The sequence below is a fragment of the Pristiophorus japonicus genome, chromosome 5 (genome assembly GCF_044704955.1).
Source record: "Pristiophorus japonicus isolate sPriJap1 chromosome 5, sPriJap1.hap1, whole genome shotgun sequence".
Taxonomy (NCBI): domain Eukaryota; kingdom Metazoa; phylum Chordata; class Chondrichthyes; family Pristiophoridae; genus Pristiophorus; species Pristiophorus japonicus.
Genome location: NC_091981.1, coordinates 292221948 through 292243102, shown reverse-complemented (window position 1 = coordinate 292243102; position 21155 = coordinate 292221948). Strand labels below are relative to the sequence as shown.

Genomic DNA, 21155 nt, shown 5'->3' with positions numbered 1-21155 from the left:
GCGTTAACGGCCATGAGGAGTCAGGCAGGACTTGGCAGATTGTATATGAGGATGGAGGCTGACAGATGGAAAACATTGGAAAATGCCGGAACTTCAAACGCCTCTTTTGCCAAGATTCTTCTTTTCTTTTTTTTTTCTTTTATACTTTCATTTTTTGCCCATCAATGGCGGAAAGTGGTTGCATTTTCTGGTGCCTTTCCAAGAGGCCGACAGTGTTTGCGGGTCAGTAAATAATGGGTGAACTCCATTGCAACATTTGAAGATCACCTTTGATAAGATCACTTTTATCTTTATGATAGCATCATCAGAACGCGACCCTCTCGCAAATCTGGAATCAACTGCTGAAGATTTTAAGGCATTATCATGCATTCATTCAAAATTCCATACCCAATTATTTATCAAATCATTATTTTGTGTCGAGTATGCAAGAGCCACTAAAAGCTGGCACGATTACTACACATTTAAACACTTTCAGGAGTAATCATTAGGGAAAGATTAATGTTACAGAGAACGCAGATGCATTCATTTCAAAAACCACCATAATCTCTCACCAACAGAAGGGAATTGTTGTATATTTTACCACTCTCACGCGCATTCGCACCCACTCACCAGCTTGACATCATTTGGGCTTTTCTCGGATACCTGAAAAAAAAACACCAAATACATTCCCAATAAATAACTCACGCCACCACAACATAAATCACAAATAAAAAACAATCACACTTACCTGAGGTCGACATTACTTACCTCACTGTGACCACTACAGCTCAGACCACCAACTTTCACAGGCGGTCCCAGCAGGGCGCTCTATGGAGCACTACGGATCGGGCAGTAGCCAAAAATCGAGCCGGTGTCACAACCAGGGGAGTGCACACCAGCTTACCTCTTCCGGATGGTAATGCTCCGCTCCCCGTCGAAACTGGCCCTGAATGTCCCGGCGGGACGCTGGAAGCTATAACAATCGCTGAATCAGTATTCTGTATTTTCTTTATTTATGAACAAGATTTAATTATCTCTATGCTTATTCAACAGCATCACGAAAATGCGAAGCAGAACAGAATGATGAGTTATAGAAACAGGAAAAATGTTGGCCATTTAAAAAAAATATACTGTATTGCTTTATAACAGCACATGGTATTGTTTCCACTTGCACTGTTTATTGACAGAATATCTAGATTAAAAACACTGAGACGGGTATGTTTACTTGAAAATATTTAGGGTGGAAATTGGTTATAGCCCATTTTCAGGTCCATTTTAGTGACATGCTAACAGCGCATGCCCCAACTGGGAGCCTGAGGCCACCAGGATATTCATTCTCAGGCATCATTTGGTTCATTTGAACAAGCTGCTGCCAATTGTCAGGCCACCTGCTTTGCCGGCAGCACTGCTGCTCTTCCTGACACCATGGGAAAGTTTTTAAAAATTGTTTTTGTCAAAAACTGAGTGGGCTCAATTGTGTCGCATCATCCTTTTAGGTGAAACACAGCCACCTAATGCTCAAAAATAAGGTCCGAGATGCACGAGCTCACTTCTGATAGGAAATGTGCAGGTTACCACATTGGTAAAGAGGTTATGAGCAAACCTACCGCGATCCCCATGCCTGTTTTCAGGGGTTCATCAATTTAATCCCTTACTTTTTGGTGGTGGTCACTGCCTAGGCCACAGCATCTACTTAAGAATTGTGAGCAGAGCAGGCACGGCTGCAGACCAATTTCAACAAGAGGGCCTAAAACAGGCATTAGGCACAGTGCATGTAAAGTCACCTTTAGCAATATGCTGGCGCCTGTAATGCAGGTCCAGATCAAGCATAGAATGTTGCGTGCAAAATTAACCCCTTTTGCCCTTGTTCTTTTGCCCGGAAAACAGATGCAATGAGGACCGATTTCTACCCTGCAGTATTTAGGTATATTTGATGCATAGGTTTCAACAATTTTTTCTATTCTCCATTCACAGATCAGTACATGCGTAATTTGGAAGCCAAAGCTGGTAAGTTGAAAGATAACGAAAGATTTTGTTCAGATTTGAAATTAACTGCGGCACTCCGTACTTGTAGCGTTGCCAACTCTAGTTGGAACCATCACCACTGTGCTCGCTGACCTACATTGGCTCCCGGTTAAGTAACCGATTAACATTAGATTTTAAAATTCTGATCTTTGTTTTCAAATCCCTCCATAACCTCGCCCCTCCCGATCTCTGTAATCTCCTCCAGCCCCACTACCCGCCGTGATATCTGCGCTCCTCTAATTCCGGCCTCTTGCTCCACCATTGGTGGCTGTGCCTTGAGCTGCCAAGGCCCATGTTCTGGAATTCCCTCCCTCAACCTCTCCACCTCTCTATCTCTCTTTCATCCTTTAAGACCATCCTTAAAACCTACCTCATTCTGCCCTAATACCTCCTTATGTGGCTTGGTGTCAAATTTTGTTTGATAATGCTCCTGTGAAGCACCTTGAAATATTTTACTACGGTAAAGGCGCTAAATACAAGTTGTTGTTGGTGTTGGACGGCTTCCTGAAGATTTCATTACACGACCCCCACCTTCAACAGACTATTTTTTCATGTTCAATGAAAATGGAAAAAAAAACACAATTTTCATTAATCCTCCTGTGACTTCTGTCTCAGGTTACTCACAGCAGGTGTCCAGAAATGTAATCTTTAATTCTTGGAGAATCAGCACAATCCTGGAGCTTTGGCAAACTTAAATCCTTGAAATGTAGTTTTTTGATTTGCAAAGTTTTTACTAAGTGCTCTTTTTTTATCAACAGAACTGATTACGGCTGAATCAGCAAAGTGTCTTCAAAACAGTAAGTTGTAGAATGAGAAAGATTTGATCTGTATGATAACAGGGGCTAGATATTCGGGTACAGAACTCTTGCCTCTGATGAGAAATTGGGGATACCTCCCCCGAAAGGAAGTGGAGCGTTAAATCAAGTGCTCTATTTCCTTTCTGGGGTGGTAGTGGAGCAGACACATCAGGAGTGGTGCACACGGCTCAGCAGCACTACGCACTGGGCTGTGTGGTGCTGCCGTGTAGGAGGGGCCCTTCCCTGAATTAAAGGGAAGGGCCCAAGCTGCAGACTCTGCAGATTTTATACACACCTACCTGGACCACTCAAGTAGAGTGCCGAGCTGAGCGTCTAAAGCTGCAATGGTGAGAAAAAAAAGCCGACATTGTTTTGACGAGCAGTCCCTTTAACTTTCGCCAGGCTAGCGGCGAGCTGCTCAGTACGTGTCCTTTGAAGCTGTCGCCATTATCACCCGCACAGCTTCAGTGGGCGATACTCAATTTAGGGTCCGGGGAGCTAACAGGGCGTTACACACGGCGATGTCGTCACAATCTCCGGAGATCGGATTGCAACGCTGTTGCGTCACGGCTAAACTCCTGCCAAATTTAGCGGGAGTCGTTGGCGCGCCGCGCTTTGTCACAAAGTCGTTTGTGCCTCGTTAGTGCCCCTCGAGCGTGCCACTGGGAGGTGCAAATGACCCAAATTACTCCCCTTTTGGAATTGTTACATGTTTTCCTATCACTACCTGTATTTTCATAGTTTACGACAACATCAAAACCTTTCAACTGAACAGTAGTTTAGTAAGTACTCCCACAGAAACATAGGGGGCAATTCTAATCTCAAAGTGACTGTTGCCAATGACTAGAAGCTGCACAGAATCTGGAACCGGAAGTTTCTCTATTTTTTCAAGGTGCTCGCTCCCTCCCCGGCATTTTTTCCCCAGAGACCACTTCCTTCCCAGCATTTAAAAAAGGATGCAATTATTTGTAGTGGGTTTTAGCTGTTTGGCTCTCCGTTATCACATGACCTGATTACTGATTGGACCCCTTGTAGACACACCCATAAGTATCTCTGGAATGTGTAATTGGAACCGCCAGCCCAAGTTATGAGTGACTTTCCAAAGTGTAATTGGAACATTTCTGACTTCAGAGTGTCCCTGCAAGCAGTCACAGAGAGAATAGAGATACACAAACCCAGCAAAACCCTCCCAAGTCCCTGACCCCAGCCCAAGTGCATTCCTCCTCCATCCCAATGTCCTTACCACCACCCCCGGCCCAAGTGCATGTTTCCCCAGCCCAAGTTCCTCACCTTTCTCCCCCACCCAACCCGCCATCACCATAGATGAGGCATTGCGTCTACGTCACGGAGTGTTAAGTTTTATTGGGTATGAAGTGACTAGTGATCATGTCGTGACTTCTGGATTTCCTCCACTCCAAAGATGTCCCTTGTTAACACACTCACCAAGCTTTGATTTTTCTCCCATCTTTGTATCGTCAGCAAACTTGGCTACGTTACACTCAGTCACTTCTTCCAAGTCGTTAATCTACATCGTAAATAGTTGGAGTCCCAGCACTGATCCCTGCAGCACCCCATTAGTTACTGGTTGCCTTCCAGAGAATGAACCATTTATCCCGACTCTCTCTTTTCTGTTAGTCAGCCAATCCTCTATCCATGCTTATATATTCAACGGTATCACTGGTACTCAACTCACTGCTCTTGGTCAATCTGGCCAGTTGGTCTTTGTACAACAAGAAAGTCCTTCATTGTGATAAGGAATAACTCATCAGGAAGTCAATATTGGCCCTTTCAATTTAATCAGATGAATACATGAACAATGATGGGCAGGTAAAGACCATCTGGTCCGTCGAGCCTGTCCCACACAATTGCAACATCTTGTCTATCACAACATGTACATTCCACCCCACCCAAAATTATATGATCTCCTAGAAGAGGCAAAAAAATGATTAAAAACCCCAAGCCAATTTGGGAAAATAAAACCTGGAAAATTCTCTCCGACCCATCTAGGCGATGAAAACTAGTCCAGGAGATTGCCATGGGCCTGAATTCCCTGCAGTACCTATCTTCTATAAGAGGTGATCTCCTCCACAGCCAGAAACAGGTCCAGCTCTCACTTGAAGGAATTCAGCTAAACAGCATCCACCACAGCAGACAGCAGCCAGTTCCAGAGGTCCAATATTCTCTGGGAAAAGAACCACCTCCTGACATTGTCCACAGTTGTGATAATAACAGAAGGGACTGTTAGCATAAATAAAAACATCAGTATGGTCCTGCAATTCTTCAGGGGTTCTTCTGCTGTAACGTTGGGGGCAGACCAGCACAATCCTCCCCCCACCCCTCACCAACCGATCTGTCCCCTCTCCCACCCCCAGAGGAACAGCATAAACAGAATTTCAAGGGCCAATGTTCACCTTCTGAAGACTGTAACTGCATATTAAACTTTATGCCTAATTTATTCAAGATCTTGGGCAAAAAAAATGATAAGCAGCTAGATGAACTGATGCAAAAAAATAACGTAAATTATTTGATCAATATTGTACTTATGCATTGAGGATTGTTTTTGATTTGCAAAGTTTAAACTCTGCTTTTATTTTCAGTATACGGTGGAAATGTACGATCCGATGCTATGGCTGGTGCAAGGGCACAAAAGATTTGTGAGTGTTGGAAAGAAAATATGTGGACTATATTTTTTAAGGTGGCTTTATGGTGCAATACATGGTTTTGGGTGGGGTTGGGAATGTATATATTGTGGGACAGGCTATTTGAACCACATGCTATTTTCTTGTCCATCAGGAAAAACCTGAACAGAACCCAGCAGAAGCATTCCCAATAAATAACTCACGCCACTGCAACAGAAATCGCAAAAAAAAATAAAAAACAATCACACTTCCCTGAGGTCGACATTACTTACCTCACTGTGACTGCTGCAGCTCTAACTTTCACAGGCGGTCCCAGCAGGGCGCTCTACGGAGCACCACGGGTCGGCCAAAAATCTAGCTGGTTTCGCAACCGGGGCATTGCACATTGGCTTACCTCTTCCGGACGGTAATGCTCTGCTCCCCATCGAAACCGGCCCCGAATGTCCCGTTGGAAGCTATGACAATCGCTGAAACAATATTCAGTATTTTCTCTATTTTATATTTTTATGAACAAGGTTTGATCACCTCTATTCTTTCTCAACAGTATCACGAAAAAGCATAGCAGATCAGAATGGTGAGTTATAGAAACAGGAAAAATGTTTAACAAATATACTGTATTGCTTTATGACATTACATGGTAGTGTTTCCACTTGCACTGTACATTGTCAGGATGTCTAGATTAAAAACACTAAAGGGAGTATGTTTGTTTAGTTGAAAACATTTAGGGGTGGAAATTGGTTATAGCCCATTTTCAGGTCCATACCACTGGCACGCGAACAGCGTATGCCCCAACAAGGGGCCCGAGGCCACCCGGATATTCGTTCTCAGGCATCATTTGGTTAATTTGAACGAGCTGCCACCAAATGTCAGGCCACCTGCTTTGCCGGCAGCACTGCTGCTCTTCCTGACTCCACGGGAAAGTTTTTTAAAAATATGTTTGTTAAAAACTGAGGGGGCTCAATTGTGTAGCACCCTTCTTTTAGGTGCTACACAGCCACCTAATGCTCAAAAATAAGTTCCAAGATGCATAAACTCACTTCCGATGGGAAATGTGCAGGTTACCACCTTGGTAAAGAGGTTTGCACCAGAACGGACGAACCATGATCCTCATGCCTGTTTTCGGGGATTAGTCAATTCAACCCCTTGCTTTTTGGTGGTTGGTCACTGCCTAGGCCACAGCATCTGCTTAAGAATTCTGAGCAGAGCAGGTACGGCTCCAGACCAATTGGTAGCTGCGCAGGATGCCTGTAAAGTCACCTTTACCAATATGCTGGCGCCTGTAATGCAGGCGCAGATCAGGCACAGAATGTTGCGTGCAAAATGAACCCCTTTTGCCCTTGTTCTTTTGCCCGGAAAACAAATGCAATGAGGACCGATTTCTACCCTACGGTATTTAGGTATATTTGATGCATAGGTTTCAACAATTTTTTCTATTCTCCATTCACAGATCAGTATATGCGTAATTTGGAAGCCAAAGCTGGTAAGTTGAAAGATAACGAAAGATTTTGCTCAGATTTGCAATGAACTGCGGCATTCTGTACTTGTAGTGTTGCCAACTCTAGTTGGAACCATCACCCCTGTGCTCGCTGATCTACATTGGCTCCTGGTTAAGCAACCAATTAACATTAGATTTTAAAATTCTGATCGATCCTTGTTTTTAAATCCCTCCATAACCTCGCCCCTCCCTATCTCTGTAATCTCCTCCAGCCCCACTACCCTCCGTGATATCAGCGCTCCTCTAATTCCGGCCTCTTGCTGCACCATTGGTGGTTGTGCCTTCAGCTGCCAAGGCCCATGTTCTGGAATTCCCTCACTAAACCTCTCCAGCTCTCTACTTCTCTTTCATCCTTTAAGATGCTCCTTATAACCTACCTCATTCTGCCCTAATATCTCCTTATGTGGCTTGGTGTCAAATTTTATTTGATAATGCTCCTGTGAAGCACCTTGGAATATTTTACTACGTTAAAGGCGCTAAATACAAGTTGTTGTTGGTGTTGGACGGCTTCCTGAAGATTTCATTACACGACCCCCACCTATAAAAAAGACTATTTTTTCATGTTCAAAGAAATGAAAAAAAAAACACAATTTTCATGAATCCTCCTGTGACTTTTCTCTCAGATTACTCACAGCAGGTGTCCAGAAATGTAATCTTTAATTCCTGGAGAAAGGAGGACAATCCTGGAGGTTTGGCCAACTTAAATCACTGAGATTTCGTTTTTTGATGTGCAAAGTTTCTACCAAGTGCTCTTATTTTTTATCAACAGGATTGATTCAGGCTCAATCAGCACAGCGTCTTCAAAACAGTAAGTTGTAGAATGAGAAAGATTTGATCTGTAAGATAAAAAGTCGGGTACAGAACTCTTGCCCCTGATGAGAAATTGGGGATACCTCCCCCGAAAGGAAGTGGAGCGTTAAATCAAGTGCTCTATTTCCTTTCTGGGGTGGTAGTGGAGCAGACACATCAGGAGTGGTGCACACGGCTCGGCAGCACTATGCACTGGGCTGTGTGGCGCTGCCGTGTAGGAGGGGCCCTTCCCTGAAGTAAAGGGAAGGGCCCAAGCTGCAGACTCTGCAGATTTTATACACACCTACCTGGACCACCCAAGCAGAGTGCCGAGCTGAGCGATCACGGCACGGACCCCCAAGTCCAAAGACGCAGCGGTGAGGAAAAAAAAGCCGACATTTTTTTGATGAGCAGCCGGCCACATCCCCTTTAACTTTCGGCAGGCTGGCAGCCAGCCGCTCAGTTCATGTCCTTTGAAGCTGCCGCCATCACCACCCGGCACAGCTTCAGTGGGCGATACTCAATTTAGGGTCCGGGGAGACACAGCGTTAGACACGGCGATGTCGTCACAATCTCTGGAGATCGGATCACACTGCCACGGCTAACCTCTCGTCAAATTCAGCAGGAGTTATTAACGCACTGCCCTCGGTCACAAAGTCTTTTGCTCCTCATTAGTGCTCCTCGAGCCCCGCTAATGGGAGGCGCAAATGGCCCAAATTTCTCCCCGTTGGAATTGTTACATGTTTTCCTATCACTACCAGTATTTTCAAAGTTTCCGACAACATCAAAACCTTTCAATTGAATCATCATCATCATCATAGGCAGTCCCACCGGGATCGAAGATGACTTGCTTCCACATTAAAAATGAATACTCAGGTGACTGATGAACTAGTTTTAAATAGTGGAAGATGCCGGTGCGTGAATTCTTTTAATGTGGGGTGGCCGTTGCACACCAGCCACCACATGGACTTGACAGAGCAAGGTCTTGGTCCAGTGGCAAGGGGATCGAAGACGACTGGAGACCAGGCTCCACCGCATGTGCCAATACTTATGCACAAACTCAAACATCCTTCTACTGTCCTCCTCCCTTCCTCCTTCCCACAGGATCTCTCTCTACATGGAATTCATAGTCCGCAATGTGATCCTTACGACCTCACAGCCTCACTATTGGACTGTGCTGCACCTTCCCTTGGTCTTGTCCACGCTGCTCCACTCTGGGCTCCGATCTCTCTGCTCCTCTGTGCCTCATCCTCTCCGCTTCCGATCTCTGCTCCTTGTCGGTCCCTCGCTCCGCTCCTTGTCGGTCCCTCGCTCCGTTCCTTGTCGGTCCCTCACTCCGCTCCTTGTCGGTCCTGACCTCCGCTCCTCCCCAATTCCGACCTCCGCTCCATGCCGCTTACGATCTCTGCTCCTTGTCGGTCCCTCGCTCCGCTCCTTGTCGGTCCCTCGCTCCGCTCCTTGTCGGTCCTGACCTCCGCTCCTCCACAATTCCGACCTCCGCTCCATGCCGCTTACGACCTCTGCTCCTCGTCAGTCGCGACCTCCGCTCCACTCCGATTCCGACTTCCGCTCCTCGCCGTATCCGACCTCCACGTTGTTGATTCTGCTGCTGCGGTGGCTAGCTTTTTTTGATTTGCCCACAGCTCCAGCTTCGCGCACCAAACTCCAAACTCCAAACTGCTCCTCTGACTGTCCCATGAAGTCGAGTAGTTCTGTAACTATTCCCACAGAAACATAGGGGGCAATTCTAATCTCGGAAGTTGCCAACGAATGGAGGCTGCGCAGAAGCGTACTGCGCATTAATCTGGAACCAGAATTTTCTGGGTTCTTTTCAAGGTGCTCGTTCCCTCCCCGGCACTTTTTCCCCAGAAACCCCTCCCTCCCTGGTATTTTCCCCCCAGAGACCACTCCCTTCCCGGCATTTAAAAAAGGATGCAGTTATTTGCACTGAGTTTTGGCTGATTGGCTCTCCATTATCACATGACCTGATTGCTGATTGGTCCCCTTGGAGGATAAGCCACCCCCAAAAGTTTCTCTGGAATGTGTAATTGGAACTGCCCAGCCCAAGTTCTGAATGGCTTTGCAAAGTGTAATTCAAGCCACGCTGACTTCAGAACTCCCCTGAAAGCAGTCACAACCCAGCAAAAGCCTCCCAAGTCCCTGACCCCAGCCCAAGTGCATGCCTTCCCCAGCCGAAGTCCCTGACCCCAGCCCAAGTGCATGCCTTCCCCAGCCGAAGTCCCTGACCCCAGCCCAAGTGCATGCCTTCCCCAGCCGAAGTCCCTGACCCCAGCCCAAGTGCATGCCTTCCCCAGCCGAAGTCCCTGACCCCAGCCCAAGTGCATGCCTTCCCCAGCCGAAGTCCCTGACCCCAGCCCAAGTGCATGCCTCCCCTGCCCAAGTTCTGGACCTTACCACCCCCTTCCGCCACCCCCCCCCGCCCCGCCAACATAGATGGGGCATTGTGTGTGGGTCACGGATTGTTAACAGGTTTATTGGGTATTGAAGTGAATAGTGACAGTGTCATGACTTCCGGATTTCATCCACTCCAAAGATGTCCCTTGTAACACACTCACTGAGCTTTCCGAGAAATCGGGTGTGGGTGTAAAGGGGGTTGGAAGAACATGATATGTCCTCTCTAAGTTCCCTCTCTCCCACTTCCTCTCTCTCTCTCTCTCCAGCCCCAGTCTCTCTCACTCCCCGCCCCCCCCGTCTCTCTTTCTCTCTCCCCCCCTTCTCTCTCTCTACCCCCCCCACCGCCTCTATTTCTCCATCCCCGTCTCTCTCTCTCTCCCTGTCTCCCCCCACCCCGTCTCTCTCACTCTCACCCCGCACCCCACGTCTCTCTCACTCTCACCCCGCACCCCACGTCTCTCTCTCTCTCTCCCCCCCCCCACAACCGCCCGCCGCCTCACTTCCCGCCTCTTGCATGCTGCCCGCCGCCTCTCTTCCTGCCCGCCTCTTCCTCCCCCCCCCCCCCCCACCCCTTGCCATGCCCGCCTGCCACCCCCTCTCTTCCACTACCTCCGATGCTTTCACTCCCAAAGAAGGCTGCAATAATGCAAAGGCTGGAATCAAATCCAGCGGCATCGGCAGAAAATATTTCAGCAGCGGACTCTATGCAGACTCGTCGGGGCCCCATTTCACGGGTATGCTTTCGGATCCGAGGTGTCTGCCCATGTGTGAGAGGCGTAAGGGCGGAGTCCATAGGATGCAGGCGCACTAAAAACACAGTGCAAATATTCACAGTGTTTAAATAAACATTTCACGAGCCCTCTCCCATGATGAACCTGAAGTGTGCATGTGCAGAACACTTCCAGTTTGTTGGGAGCTGGCGCATTCTCCTAATTTAATGTTAAAAAGCAGCATCATTTTGAAACTGGCCAACAGCTTACCTTGTCAAGTGAGCATGCCCCTATTGTCAACAAAGTGGAGCTTCTTTTTACAAAGATCCTGAAGCTAGATGTTGAATCCCATGATTCGGCTGTTCCTCTCCTATGATCAGAACGTGACTGGTAAATGCCCTGAGACTATTACCCTTGCATGTCACTCTGGAGGTCTTCAATTAGATCCTTGTAGGAATCCTGCAAATCAAATGGATTTCTATCCATTGTATCATTAATACCAATTTGTAAACCTACTACAGAACATAAGAACATAAGAAATAGAAATTCCTCTACATTGGGGAGACCAAGCATAGATTGGGTGACCGCTTTGCGGAGCACCTCCGTTCAGTCCGCAAGTGTAACCCTGAGCTTCCGGTTGGCCAGCATCCACAGGAGTAGGCCATTTGGCCCTTCGAGTCTGCTCTGCCATTTAATAAGATCATGGCAGATCTGATCTTGGCCTCAACTCCACTTCCCTGCCCACTCCCCATAACCCTTCATTCCCTTATCATTCAAAAATCTGTCTATCTCCCACTTAAATATATTCATAACCCAGCCTCCACAGCTCTCTGGGCTGGAGAATTCCACAGATTCCCGACCCTCTGAGAGAAGAAATTCCTCCTCATTTTCATTTTAAATGGGCAACCCCTTATTCTGAAACTATGCTCCCTAATTCTAGACTCCCCCACAATAGAAAACACCCTCTCTGCATCTACCCTGTCAAGCCTCTTCAGAATCTTATACGTTTCAATAAGATCACCTCTCATTCTTCCAAACTGCAAAGAGTATAGGCCCAACCTGCTCAGCCTTTCTTCATAAGACAACCCCTTCATCTCAGGAATCAACCTCGTGAACCTTCTCTGAACTGCCTCCAATGCAAGTATATCCCTCCTTAACTAAAGAGACCAAAACTGTACGCAATACTCCATGTGTGGTCTCCCAACACCCTGTACAGTTGGAGCAGGACTTCCCTACTTTTATGCTCCATCCCCCTTGCAAAAAAGGGCAACATTCCATTTGCCTTCCTAATTACTTGCTGTACCTGCATGCTAACCTTTTGTGTTTCATGTACAAGGACCCGCAGATCCCTCTGTACCTCAGCATTTTGGAATCTCTCCCCATTTAAACAATAATTTCCTTTTTTATTCTTCTATACAAAGAGGATAACCTCAAGTTTTCCCACATTATACTCCATCTGCCAAATTTTTGTTCACTCACTTAGCCTATCTATATCCCTTTGCAGATTCTTTGCGTCCCCTCACAACTTGCTTTCCCACCTATCTGTATAGCACATTTGACTACATTACACTCGGTCCCTTCATCCAAATCATTAATATAATTGTAAATAGTTGAGGCCCCAGCATTGATCACTGTGGCACGCCATGAGTTACATATTGCCAACCTGGAAAATGATCTATTTATCCCGATTCTCTTTTCTGTTAGTTAGCCAAACCTCTAGCCATGCTAATATACCTTGGCGCTCACCTTTAATTATGTCATCCACACAATCACTGAAATCTGACACCCTGGCCCCTGGACGACAAAAGACTGCTCTTGACCAAAGCTTACCTCCACATAGGGTGCTGTCTGTAATTCTGATGATAGTCTGCTATAAAGATCGTGTGCTGCTTCTCTTGATTCCTTGGCTGCGTCTCCAACATTATCCTCTTGATCTTTGTAGCCATTCTCTTACCCTTTTCAGAAGGCTTAGCTGATCATTGAGGTTCATCAGTGTCACTGGTGCTGAACTCACTGCTCTTGGTCAATCTGGCTAGTTGGTCTTTGTACAACAAGAAAGTCCTTAATTGTGATAAGGAATAACTCATTAGGAAGTCAACATTGGCCCTTTCAATTTAATCAGATGAACACATGAACAATGATGGGCAGATAAAGAACATCTGGTCCGTCGCACCTGTCCCACACAATTGCGATACCTTGTCTATCACAATATGTACACTCCACCCCACCTGAAATCATATGATCTCCAGGAAGAGGTAAAAAAATGATTCAAAACCCAAGCCAATTTGGTAAAAGGAAAACCTGGGAAAATCCTCTCCAACCCATCTAGATGATCAAAACTAGTGCAGGAGATTGCTGTGGGCCTTAGTTCCCTGAAGTATCTATCTTCTCGAAGCGGTGATCTCCTCCCCAGCCAGAAACAGGTCCAACTCTCGCTTGAAGGAATTCAGCTAATCAGCATCCGCCACACCAGACAGCCGACAGTTCCAGAGGTCTAATATTCTCTGAGAAAAGAACATCCTCCTGACATTGTCCACAGTTGTGATAGATGTTGTGTATCTGTAAAGCATGCACTCCCATGATCCCAGAATCCCTTGGGGGCACTGTATATAAGACGGCCCCAAAGGCCTGTTCCTCACTCTGGAGTCTCTTATTAAAGACTGAGGTCACTGTTACTTTAACCTCCCTGTGTGCAGTCTCATCTGTGTTAGGAACACAATTATGGCGACGAGTATACGAATCCAACGCAAAGATGCAGCAAACTGTGGGCATCCTGGAGAAGCTCTCGGAGGGTGAGGACTGGGAAGCCTATGTCGAATGGCTAGACCAGTACTTTGTAGCCAACGAGCTGGACGGAGAAGGAAGCGCTGCAAAAAGGAGAGCGGTCCTCCTCACAGTCTGCGGGGCACCGACCTACAGCCTCATGAAGAATCTTCTGGCTCCGGTGAAACCCACAGCTAAGTCATATGAGGAACTGTGTTCACTGGCTCGGGAGCATCTTAACCCGAGGGAGAGCGTGCTGATGGCGAGGTACCGGTTCTACACGTACCAGCGATTTGAAGGTCAGGAGCTGGCGAGCTACGTCGCCGAGCTAAGGCAACTTGCAGGACAATGTGAGTTTGATGGCTACCTGGAGCAAATACTTTTTTCTACTGGTCATTGGCCACGAGACCATCCGACGAAAACTTTTGACTGTAGAGACACCAACCCTCAGTAAGGCCATTGCGATAGCACAGGCGTTTATGTTCACCAGTGATAACACCAAACAAATCTCTCAGCATACAAGTGCTAGCAATGTTCATAAATTAACTGGAACTGTGTTTGCGAGCAGAAATGTACAGGGCAGAACCCACGAGTCTGCAACTGCCAGCAGGCCTCAGGTGACCCAGATGACTCAGAGTCCCCAACAAAGGATGAATGCAAGGCAATTCACATCTTGTTGGCATTGTGGAGGCTTCCATTCAGCCTATTCATGCCGCTTCAAAGGGTATGTTTGCAAGAGCTGTAGAACAATGGGGCACCTCCAACGAGCTTGCAAACGAGCTGCAAGCTCTGCAAAACCTGCTAACCACCACATGTCAGAGGAAGATCGGTCCATGATGGATCAAAGCAATTTCGAGCCTCAGAGAGATGAGGCAGATGCTGAAGTATACGGGCTGCACACCTTTTCGCCGAAATGTCCACCTATAATGCTAAATGTAAGATTGAATGGCTTACCCATAGCCATGGAACTGCCACTGGTGCTAGCCAATCCACCATGAGTAAAAAGATGTTTGAGAGACTGTGGCGCAACAAGGCATTCAGACCAGCCCTGAGCCCCATCCATACGAAACTGAGAACGTATACCAAAGAGCTTATCACTGTCCTGGGCAGCGCCATGGTCAAGGTCACCTACGAGGGCACGGTGCACGAACTGCCACTCTGGATTGTCCTGGGTGATGGCCCCACACTGCTTGGAAGGAGCTGGCTGGGCAAAATCCGCTGGAACTGGGATAACATCCGAGCGCTATCACATGTTGATGAAACTTCATGTACCCAGGTTCTGAACAAATTTCCTTCCCTTTTTTGAGCCAGGCATTGGAAACTTTTCCGGGGCAAAGGTGCGGATCCATTTGGTCCCAGAGGCACGACCCATTCACCACAAGGCGCGAGCGGTACCTGACATGATGAGGGAGAGAGTGGAAATCGAGCTGGACAGGCTGCAACGCGAGGGCATCATCGCCCCAGTGGAATTCAGCAAGTGGGCCATCCCGACTGTTTCAGTACTCAAAAGTGATGGCACGGTCAGGATTTGCGTCGATTATAAAGCAACTATTAATCGTTTCTCGCAACAGGACCAATACCTGCTACCTAAGGCAGAAGACCTATTTGCGACGCTGGCAGGAGGCAAGATGTTCACCAAGCTCGACCTGACTTCGGCCTACATGACGCAGGAGCTGGAGGAGTCTTCGATGGGCCTCACCTGCATCAACATGCACAAAATACTGTTCATCTACAACAGATGCCCACTTGGAATTCGGTCGGCTGCAGCAATCTTCCAGAGAAACATGGAGAGCCTACTCAAGTCGGTACCACACACGGTGGTCTTTCAGAACGACATATTGGTCACGGGTCGGGACACCACCGAGCACCAACAAAACCTGGAGGAGGTCCTCCAACGACTGGATCGCGTACGGCTGCGGCTGAAGAGGTCGAAATGCGTCTTCATAGCAACAGAAGTGGAGTTTTTTGGGAGAAAGATCATGGCGGACGGCATTCAGCCCACAGACGCCAAGACAGAGGCTATCAGGAACGCACCCAGGCCACAGAACGTCATGGAGCTGCGGTCGTTCCTGGGACCCCTCAACTATTTTGGTAACTTCCTACTGGGGTTAAGCAGCCTTTTAGAGCCCCTTCATGTATTATTGCGCAAAGGTGAGAACTGGGTATGGGGAAAAAAACCAAGTAATTGCTTTTGAGAAAGCCAGAAACATTTTATGCTCCAACAAGCTGCTTGTATTGTATAACCCGTGTAAAAGACTTGTGCTAGCATGTGACGCGTTGTCGTACGGAGTTGGGTGTGTATTACAACAAGCTAACGTTGCGGGGAAGTTGCAACCTGTCGCCTATGCTTCCAGGAGCTTGTCTAAAGCCGAGAGGGCCGACAGCATGATTGAGAAAGAGGCATTAGCATGCGTGTTCGGGTAAAGAAAATGCATCAGTACCTGTTTGGTCTCAAATTTGAGCTGGAAACCGATCACAAGCCCCTCACATCCCTGTTCGCTGAAAACAAGGGGATAAATACTAATGCCTCAGCCCGCATACAAAGGTGGGCACTAGTGCTATCAGCGTATAACTATACCATCCGTCACAGGCCAGACACCGAGAACTGTGCGGATGCTCTCAGTCGGCTACCATTGCCCACCATTGCAAACTTGTTGATGGTGGCGCAGCCCGCAGACTTGTTGATGGTCATGGAAGCATTTGAAAATGATAAATCACCTGTCACGGCCCGCCAGATTAGGACTTGGACCAGCCAAGATCCTCTGCTGTCCCTAGTAAAAAAACTGTGTACTGCATGGGAGCTGGGCCAGCATCCCCGTTGAAATGCAAGAGCCAATCAAGCCGTTCCAGCGGCGAAAGGACGAGCTGTCCATTCAGGGAGACCGCCTGTTGTGGGGTAACCGCGTAGTGCTACCAAAATAGGGCAGGGAGATGTTCATCTCGGATCTCCACAGCACACACCCGGGTATAGTAATGATGAAAGCGATAGCCAGATCCCACGTGTGGTGGCCTGGTATCGACTCTGACTTAAGAGTCCTGTGTACGGCAATGCAGCGTATGTGCTCAGTTGAGCAACGCACCCAGAGAGGCACCACTAAGTTTGTGGTCCTAGCCCTCCAGACCATAGTCGAGGACCCATGTTGACTATGCGGACCCGTTTCTTGGTAAAATGTTCCTGGTGGTGGTAGATGCTTTTTCAAAATGGATTGAATGTGAAATAATGTCGGGAAGCACCGCCACCGCCACCATTGAAAGCCTGAGGGCCATGTTTGCCACCCATGGCCTGCCTGACATACTGGTCAGTGACAACGGGCCACGTTTCACCAGTGCCGAATTTAAAGAATTTATGACCCGCAATGGGATCAAACATGTCACCTCGGCCCCGTTTAAACCAGCCTCCAGTGGGCAGGCAGAGCGGGCAGTAGAAACCATCAAACAGAGCCTTAAATGAGTCACAGAAGGCTCACTCCAAACCCGCCTGTCCCGAGTACTGCTCAGGTAACGCACGAGACCCCACTCGCTCCCCGGGGTGCCCCCTACTGAGCTACTCATGAAAAGGACACTTAAAACCAGACTCTCGCTGGTTCACCCCAACCTGCACAATCAGGTAGAGAGCAGGCGGCAGCAACAAAATGTAAACGATGGTCGCGCCACTGTGTCACGAGAAATTGATCTGAATGACCCTGTGTATGTGCTAAACTATGGACATGGTCCCAAGTGGATCGCGGGCACGATGATAGCTAAAGAAGGGAATAGGGTGTTTGTCGTCAAACTAGACAATGGACAAATTTGCAGAAAGCACCTGGACCAAACAAGGCTGCGGTTCACAGACTGCCTTGAACAACCCACAGCAGACACCACCTTTTTCGAGCCCACAACACATACCCAGAGGATCAATGACACCACCCCGGACCAGGAAATCGAACCCATCACGCCCAACAGCCCAGCAAGGCCAGACTCACCCAGCAGCCCTGTGGGGTCAACAACACACCAGCCCAGCAAGGGCACAGCCAACACACCAGAACAGACATTTGTACCGAGGTGGTCCACCAAGGAAAGAAAGGCTCCCGACTGCCTCACCTTGTAAATAGTTTCCACTTTGACTTTGGTGGGGGGGCGGGGGGTGATGTTGTGTATCTGTAAAACATGCACTCCCATGTTCTGCCACCAGGGAGCTCATCCCCTGAATTCCCAAGGGATCCCAACATCGCTTGGGAGCACTGTATATAAGCCAGCCCCTAAGGCCTGTTCCACACTCTGGAGTGTCTTATTAAAGACTGAGGTCACTGTTACTTTAACCTCCCTGTGTGCAGCCTCATCTGTGTTAGGAACACAATAATAATATTAATATACCATCAGAGAATAACAGAAGGGACTATGAACAGAAATAAAAACATGGTCTGTGAACATAAATACAAACATCAGTATGGTCCTGCAATTCTGCAGTGGTTCTTCTGCTGTAACTTTAGCGGGGAGACCAGCAGAATCCCGCCCACCCACTCCCCCCCCCCCCGCCCCCCCCATCCGCCCCCTCCACCACTCCCAGGGGAACAACGTAAACAGAATTTCAGGGGCCAATGTTCACCTTCCGAAGACTGTAGCTGCACTTTAAACTTTAGGCCTAATTTATTCAAGATCCTGGGCAAACATAGAAACATAGAAAATAGGTGCAGGAGTAGGCCATTCGGCCCTTCGTGTCTGCACTGCCATTCAATAAGATCATGGCTGATCATTCCCTCTGTACCCCTTTCCTGCTTTCTCTCCCTACCCCTTGATCCCCTTAGCTGTAAAGGATCAAGGGGTATGGAGACAAAATGGGAAGCAACTAGATGGACTGATGAAAATCAACTTGCGAGAGGACTTCTATAATAAATAATTTCAATAATTATTTGGTCAATATTGTACTTATGCATTATGGATTGTTTTTGATTGCAAAGTTTAAACTCTTTTTTTTTCAGTATACGGTGGAAATGATGCTATGGCTGGTGCAAGGGCACAAGAGATTTGTGAGTGTTGGAAAGAAAATATGTGGACTATTTTTTAAGGTGGCTTTATGGTGCAATACATGGTATTGGGTGAGGTTGGGAATGTATATATTGCAGGACAAGCTATTTGAACCACATGGTATTTTCTTGTCCGTCACTGTTCGGATGTTCATAGGTCTAACACAGTGTGCTAATAAGTTATATCAAGCCTAGCGACTGTCCCACATTTGCTCTCCCACAGGGGAGATTATATTCCACCTGAGGATCACAAGCTCCTCTGTGCGTGAAATATGGCATTTTGTTTTTTTTCTCCACTAACAGACGGCTTGAAAACTCACTAGAGATGGAGCTATCCCAACAAAGTCATTGTAAAAACATTCTATTACAACTATAAATCCTTGACCAAAGATAAACAAGAGAAAATACTCGCAATTCGCTCAGGTGGGTGGGCTGTGAAGAGAGAAAGAGAAACTGAAAATAGAGAGAAAGACAGGGAAAAATAGATTTTTAAAAAAGCAAAAATATATGAAAGTCCATGTGGCAAACATAGGCATGTTTATGTTTGGACACGAAAGGCTCAAGTATATTTGTCGAGAGTGAAAGCCTTATGCTGAGGAACAATCCAATATTGGCAATTCTGGGCAGGTTACCCTCTTATCCTAACACAGATAGTTGCAGGTCTGCGTTATATCATCAAAAAAGGAAAAGTAGATGGTAATGTGTTATTTTTATGTCATTGTTTGTGTTCCTAATAATCTGGCATCAAACCATCAGAGGGAAAAACAGGAGCATTCTACAACTCTATGCCAACTTACAAACTCTACCTTGCTGTGTATAATAGCACCACTGATATTCAGGCAATGTGTCTTAATTCAAATACTTAAATTGGATATATGATTTCAGGGAACGCACTCCACATTTCACCTTTAAGTTGAAGAGTAGCATTAGCAAGGCAGAGGCCTATTAGTCCTCTTGACTATGGATAGTACATGCTGAAGTTAGGGAGATAAGTGAAATTAAAAGTTAATGGAAAAATATACATTCAAAATGAAACACAATAAAATAGTTTTTCTGTTTTTGCACTTTTGGAAATACAACCAGGCATGTAAATATCAGACACATCATTAAAAGGGGCCAAGCTAGGAAGAATAGCCTAATGTATAACTTGCCTGTTGATGCTCTTCTGTAAACGTTCTCCGTGCAGCTATCAGGGAAATAGATTTTTCCTTCGTGCTTTGGCTGTATTTTTTTATATCCCAATTTAAAGATGCTGGTTTTATAAATTTCCTAAGACATAGGGAACACGGTAAAACTTTTAAAACATAAAGCAAAATACTGCAGATGCTGGAAATCTGAAACAACTGAAAATGTTGGAAATGCTCAGCTGGTTAGGCAGCACCTGTAAAGAAAGAAAAAATGGTTAACAGCCAGTAAATTCTTCTCTGCTGCTCAGTTTATGTGCTTACGTGTGTATCTCTGAGGTATTTCCAGACCAACGTTTCAGGTGTCACTTTTCAATCGTATAAACTGTTCATCTGTAAAATCTTCCAGTTCTGAACGTTAGCTTTTTCACTTATTTTACAAATGCTGTCTGACCAGAATGACATGTTTGTATAATTCAAGCAATGATGTCCGGAGATACACAGTGACTACCAGCAACTCAGCAAAAACTATGAACTATTTCCACTGGTGTGGAAATGCAGCCAGAAGTGTGCATATATGCTTTTTGCTCGCCATTTTGGGGCCTTTTGTGTTCAGTAGCGCCCAAAAAACAATACAATTTCTAGGCCCTATTCCTTGATAGATACAATCGTACCTTGTTTTTTTTGTATTCATACCTTGAATTACATCTTTCTAATCAGGCCCCAGGATGCAACCTCAAATGGCAAGGGTACCAACAGGAGCTGGTCCAGGTAAGTTCAAAATACTGAAAAGTTTGAATTGAATGAAATTGACCTGGGTGCAGTCACTAGAAGTGATTCAGCAGCGTTAACGGCCATGAGGAGTCTGGCAGGACTTGGCAGATTGTATATGAGGATGGAGGCTGACAGATGGAAAACACCGGAAAATGCCGGAACTTCAAACGCCTCCTTTGCCAAGATTCTTTTCTTTTTTTCTTCTTATATACTTTCATTTTTTGTCCATCAATGGCGGGAAGGGGTTGCATTTTCTGGTGCCTTTCCAAGAGGCCGACAGTGTTTGTGGGTCAGTAAATTATGGGTGAACTCCATTGCAACATTTGAAGATCTGTTTTATTTTTATGATAGCTTCATCAGAACGTCACCCCCTCGCAAATCTGGTCTCTACTGCTTAAGATTTTAAGGAATTATAATTCATTCCTTCAAAATTCCAAATCCAATTATTTATCAAATAATTATTTTGTGTCGAGTATGCAAGATCCACTAAAAGCTGGCACGATTACTACACATTTAAACACTTTCAGGAGTAACAATTGGGGAAAGATTAATGTTACAGAGAACGCAGATGCATTCATTTCATGAACTATTAAAAAAGCAAAAATTATTTTTATAACAGGTACGGCAACTGTTCCGGACATG

The 21155-nt window shown here is 46.4% G+C and overlaps 1 protein-coding gene across 2 annotated transcripts in view; it reads left to right on the top strand.

The window, feature by feature from the left end:
* Positions 1–21155, top strand: part of LOC139264029 (uncharacterized) — a 202853-nt gene that overhangs the window by 15744 nt on the left and 165954 nt on the right. For both annotated transcript variants that reach the window (XR_011593281.1, XM_070880132.1), the window contains exons 3-10: positions 1954–1986; positions 2763–2801; positions 5399–5455; positions 5985–6014; positions 6888–6920; positions 7705–7743; positions 18571–18618; positions 20460–20510. Coding sequence is in view for 1 of the 2 variants with exons in the window: in XM_070880132.1 (XP_070736233.1) it covers positions 1954–1986; positions 2763–2801; positions 5399–5455; positions 5985–6014; positions 6888–6920; positions 7705–7743; positions 18571–18618; positions 20460–20510 (330 nt within the window). In the remaining variant the exon portion in view is untranslated. The remainder of the gene's footprint in view (positions 1–1953; positions 1987–2762; positions 2802–5398; positions 5456–5984; positions 6015–6887; positions 6921–7704; positions 7744–18570; positions 18619–20459; positions 20511–21155) is intronic.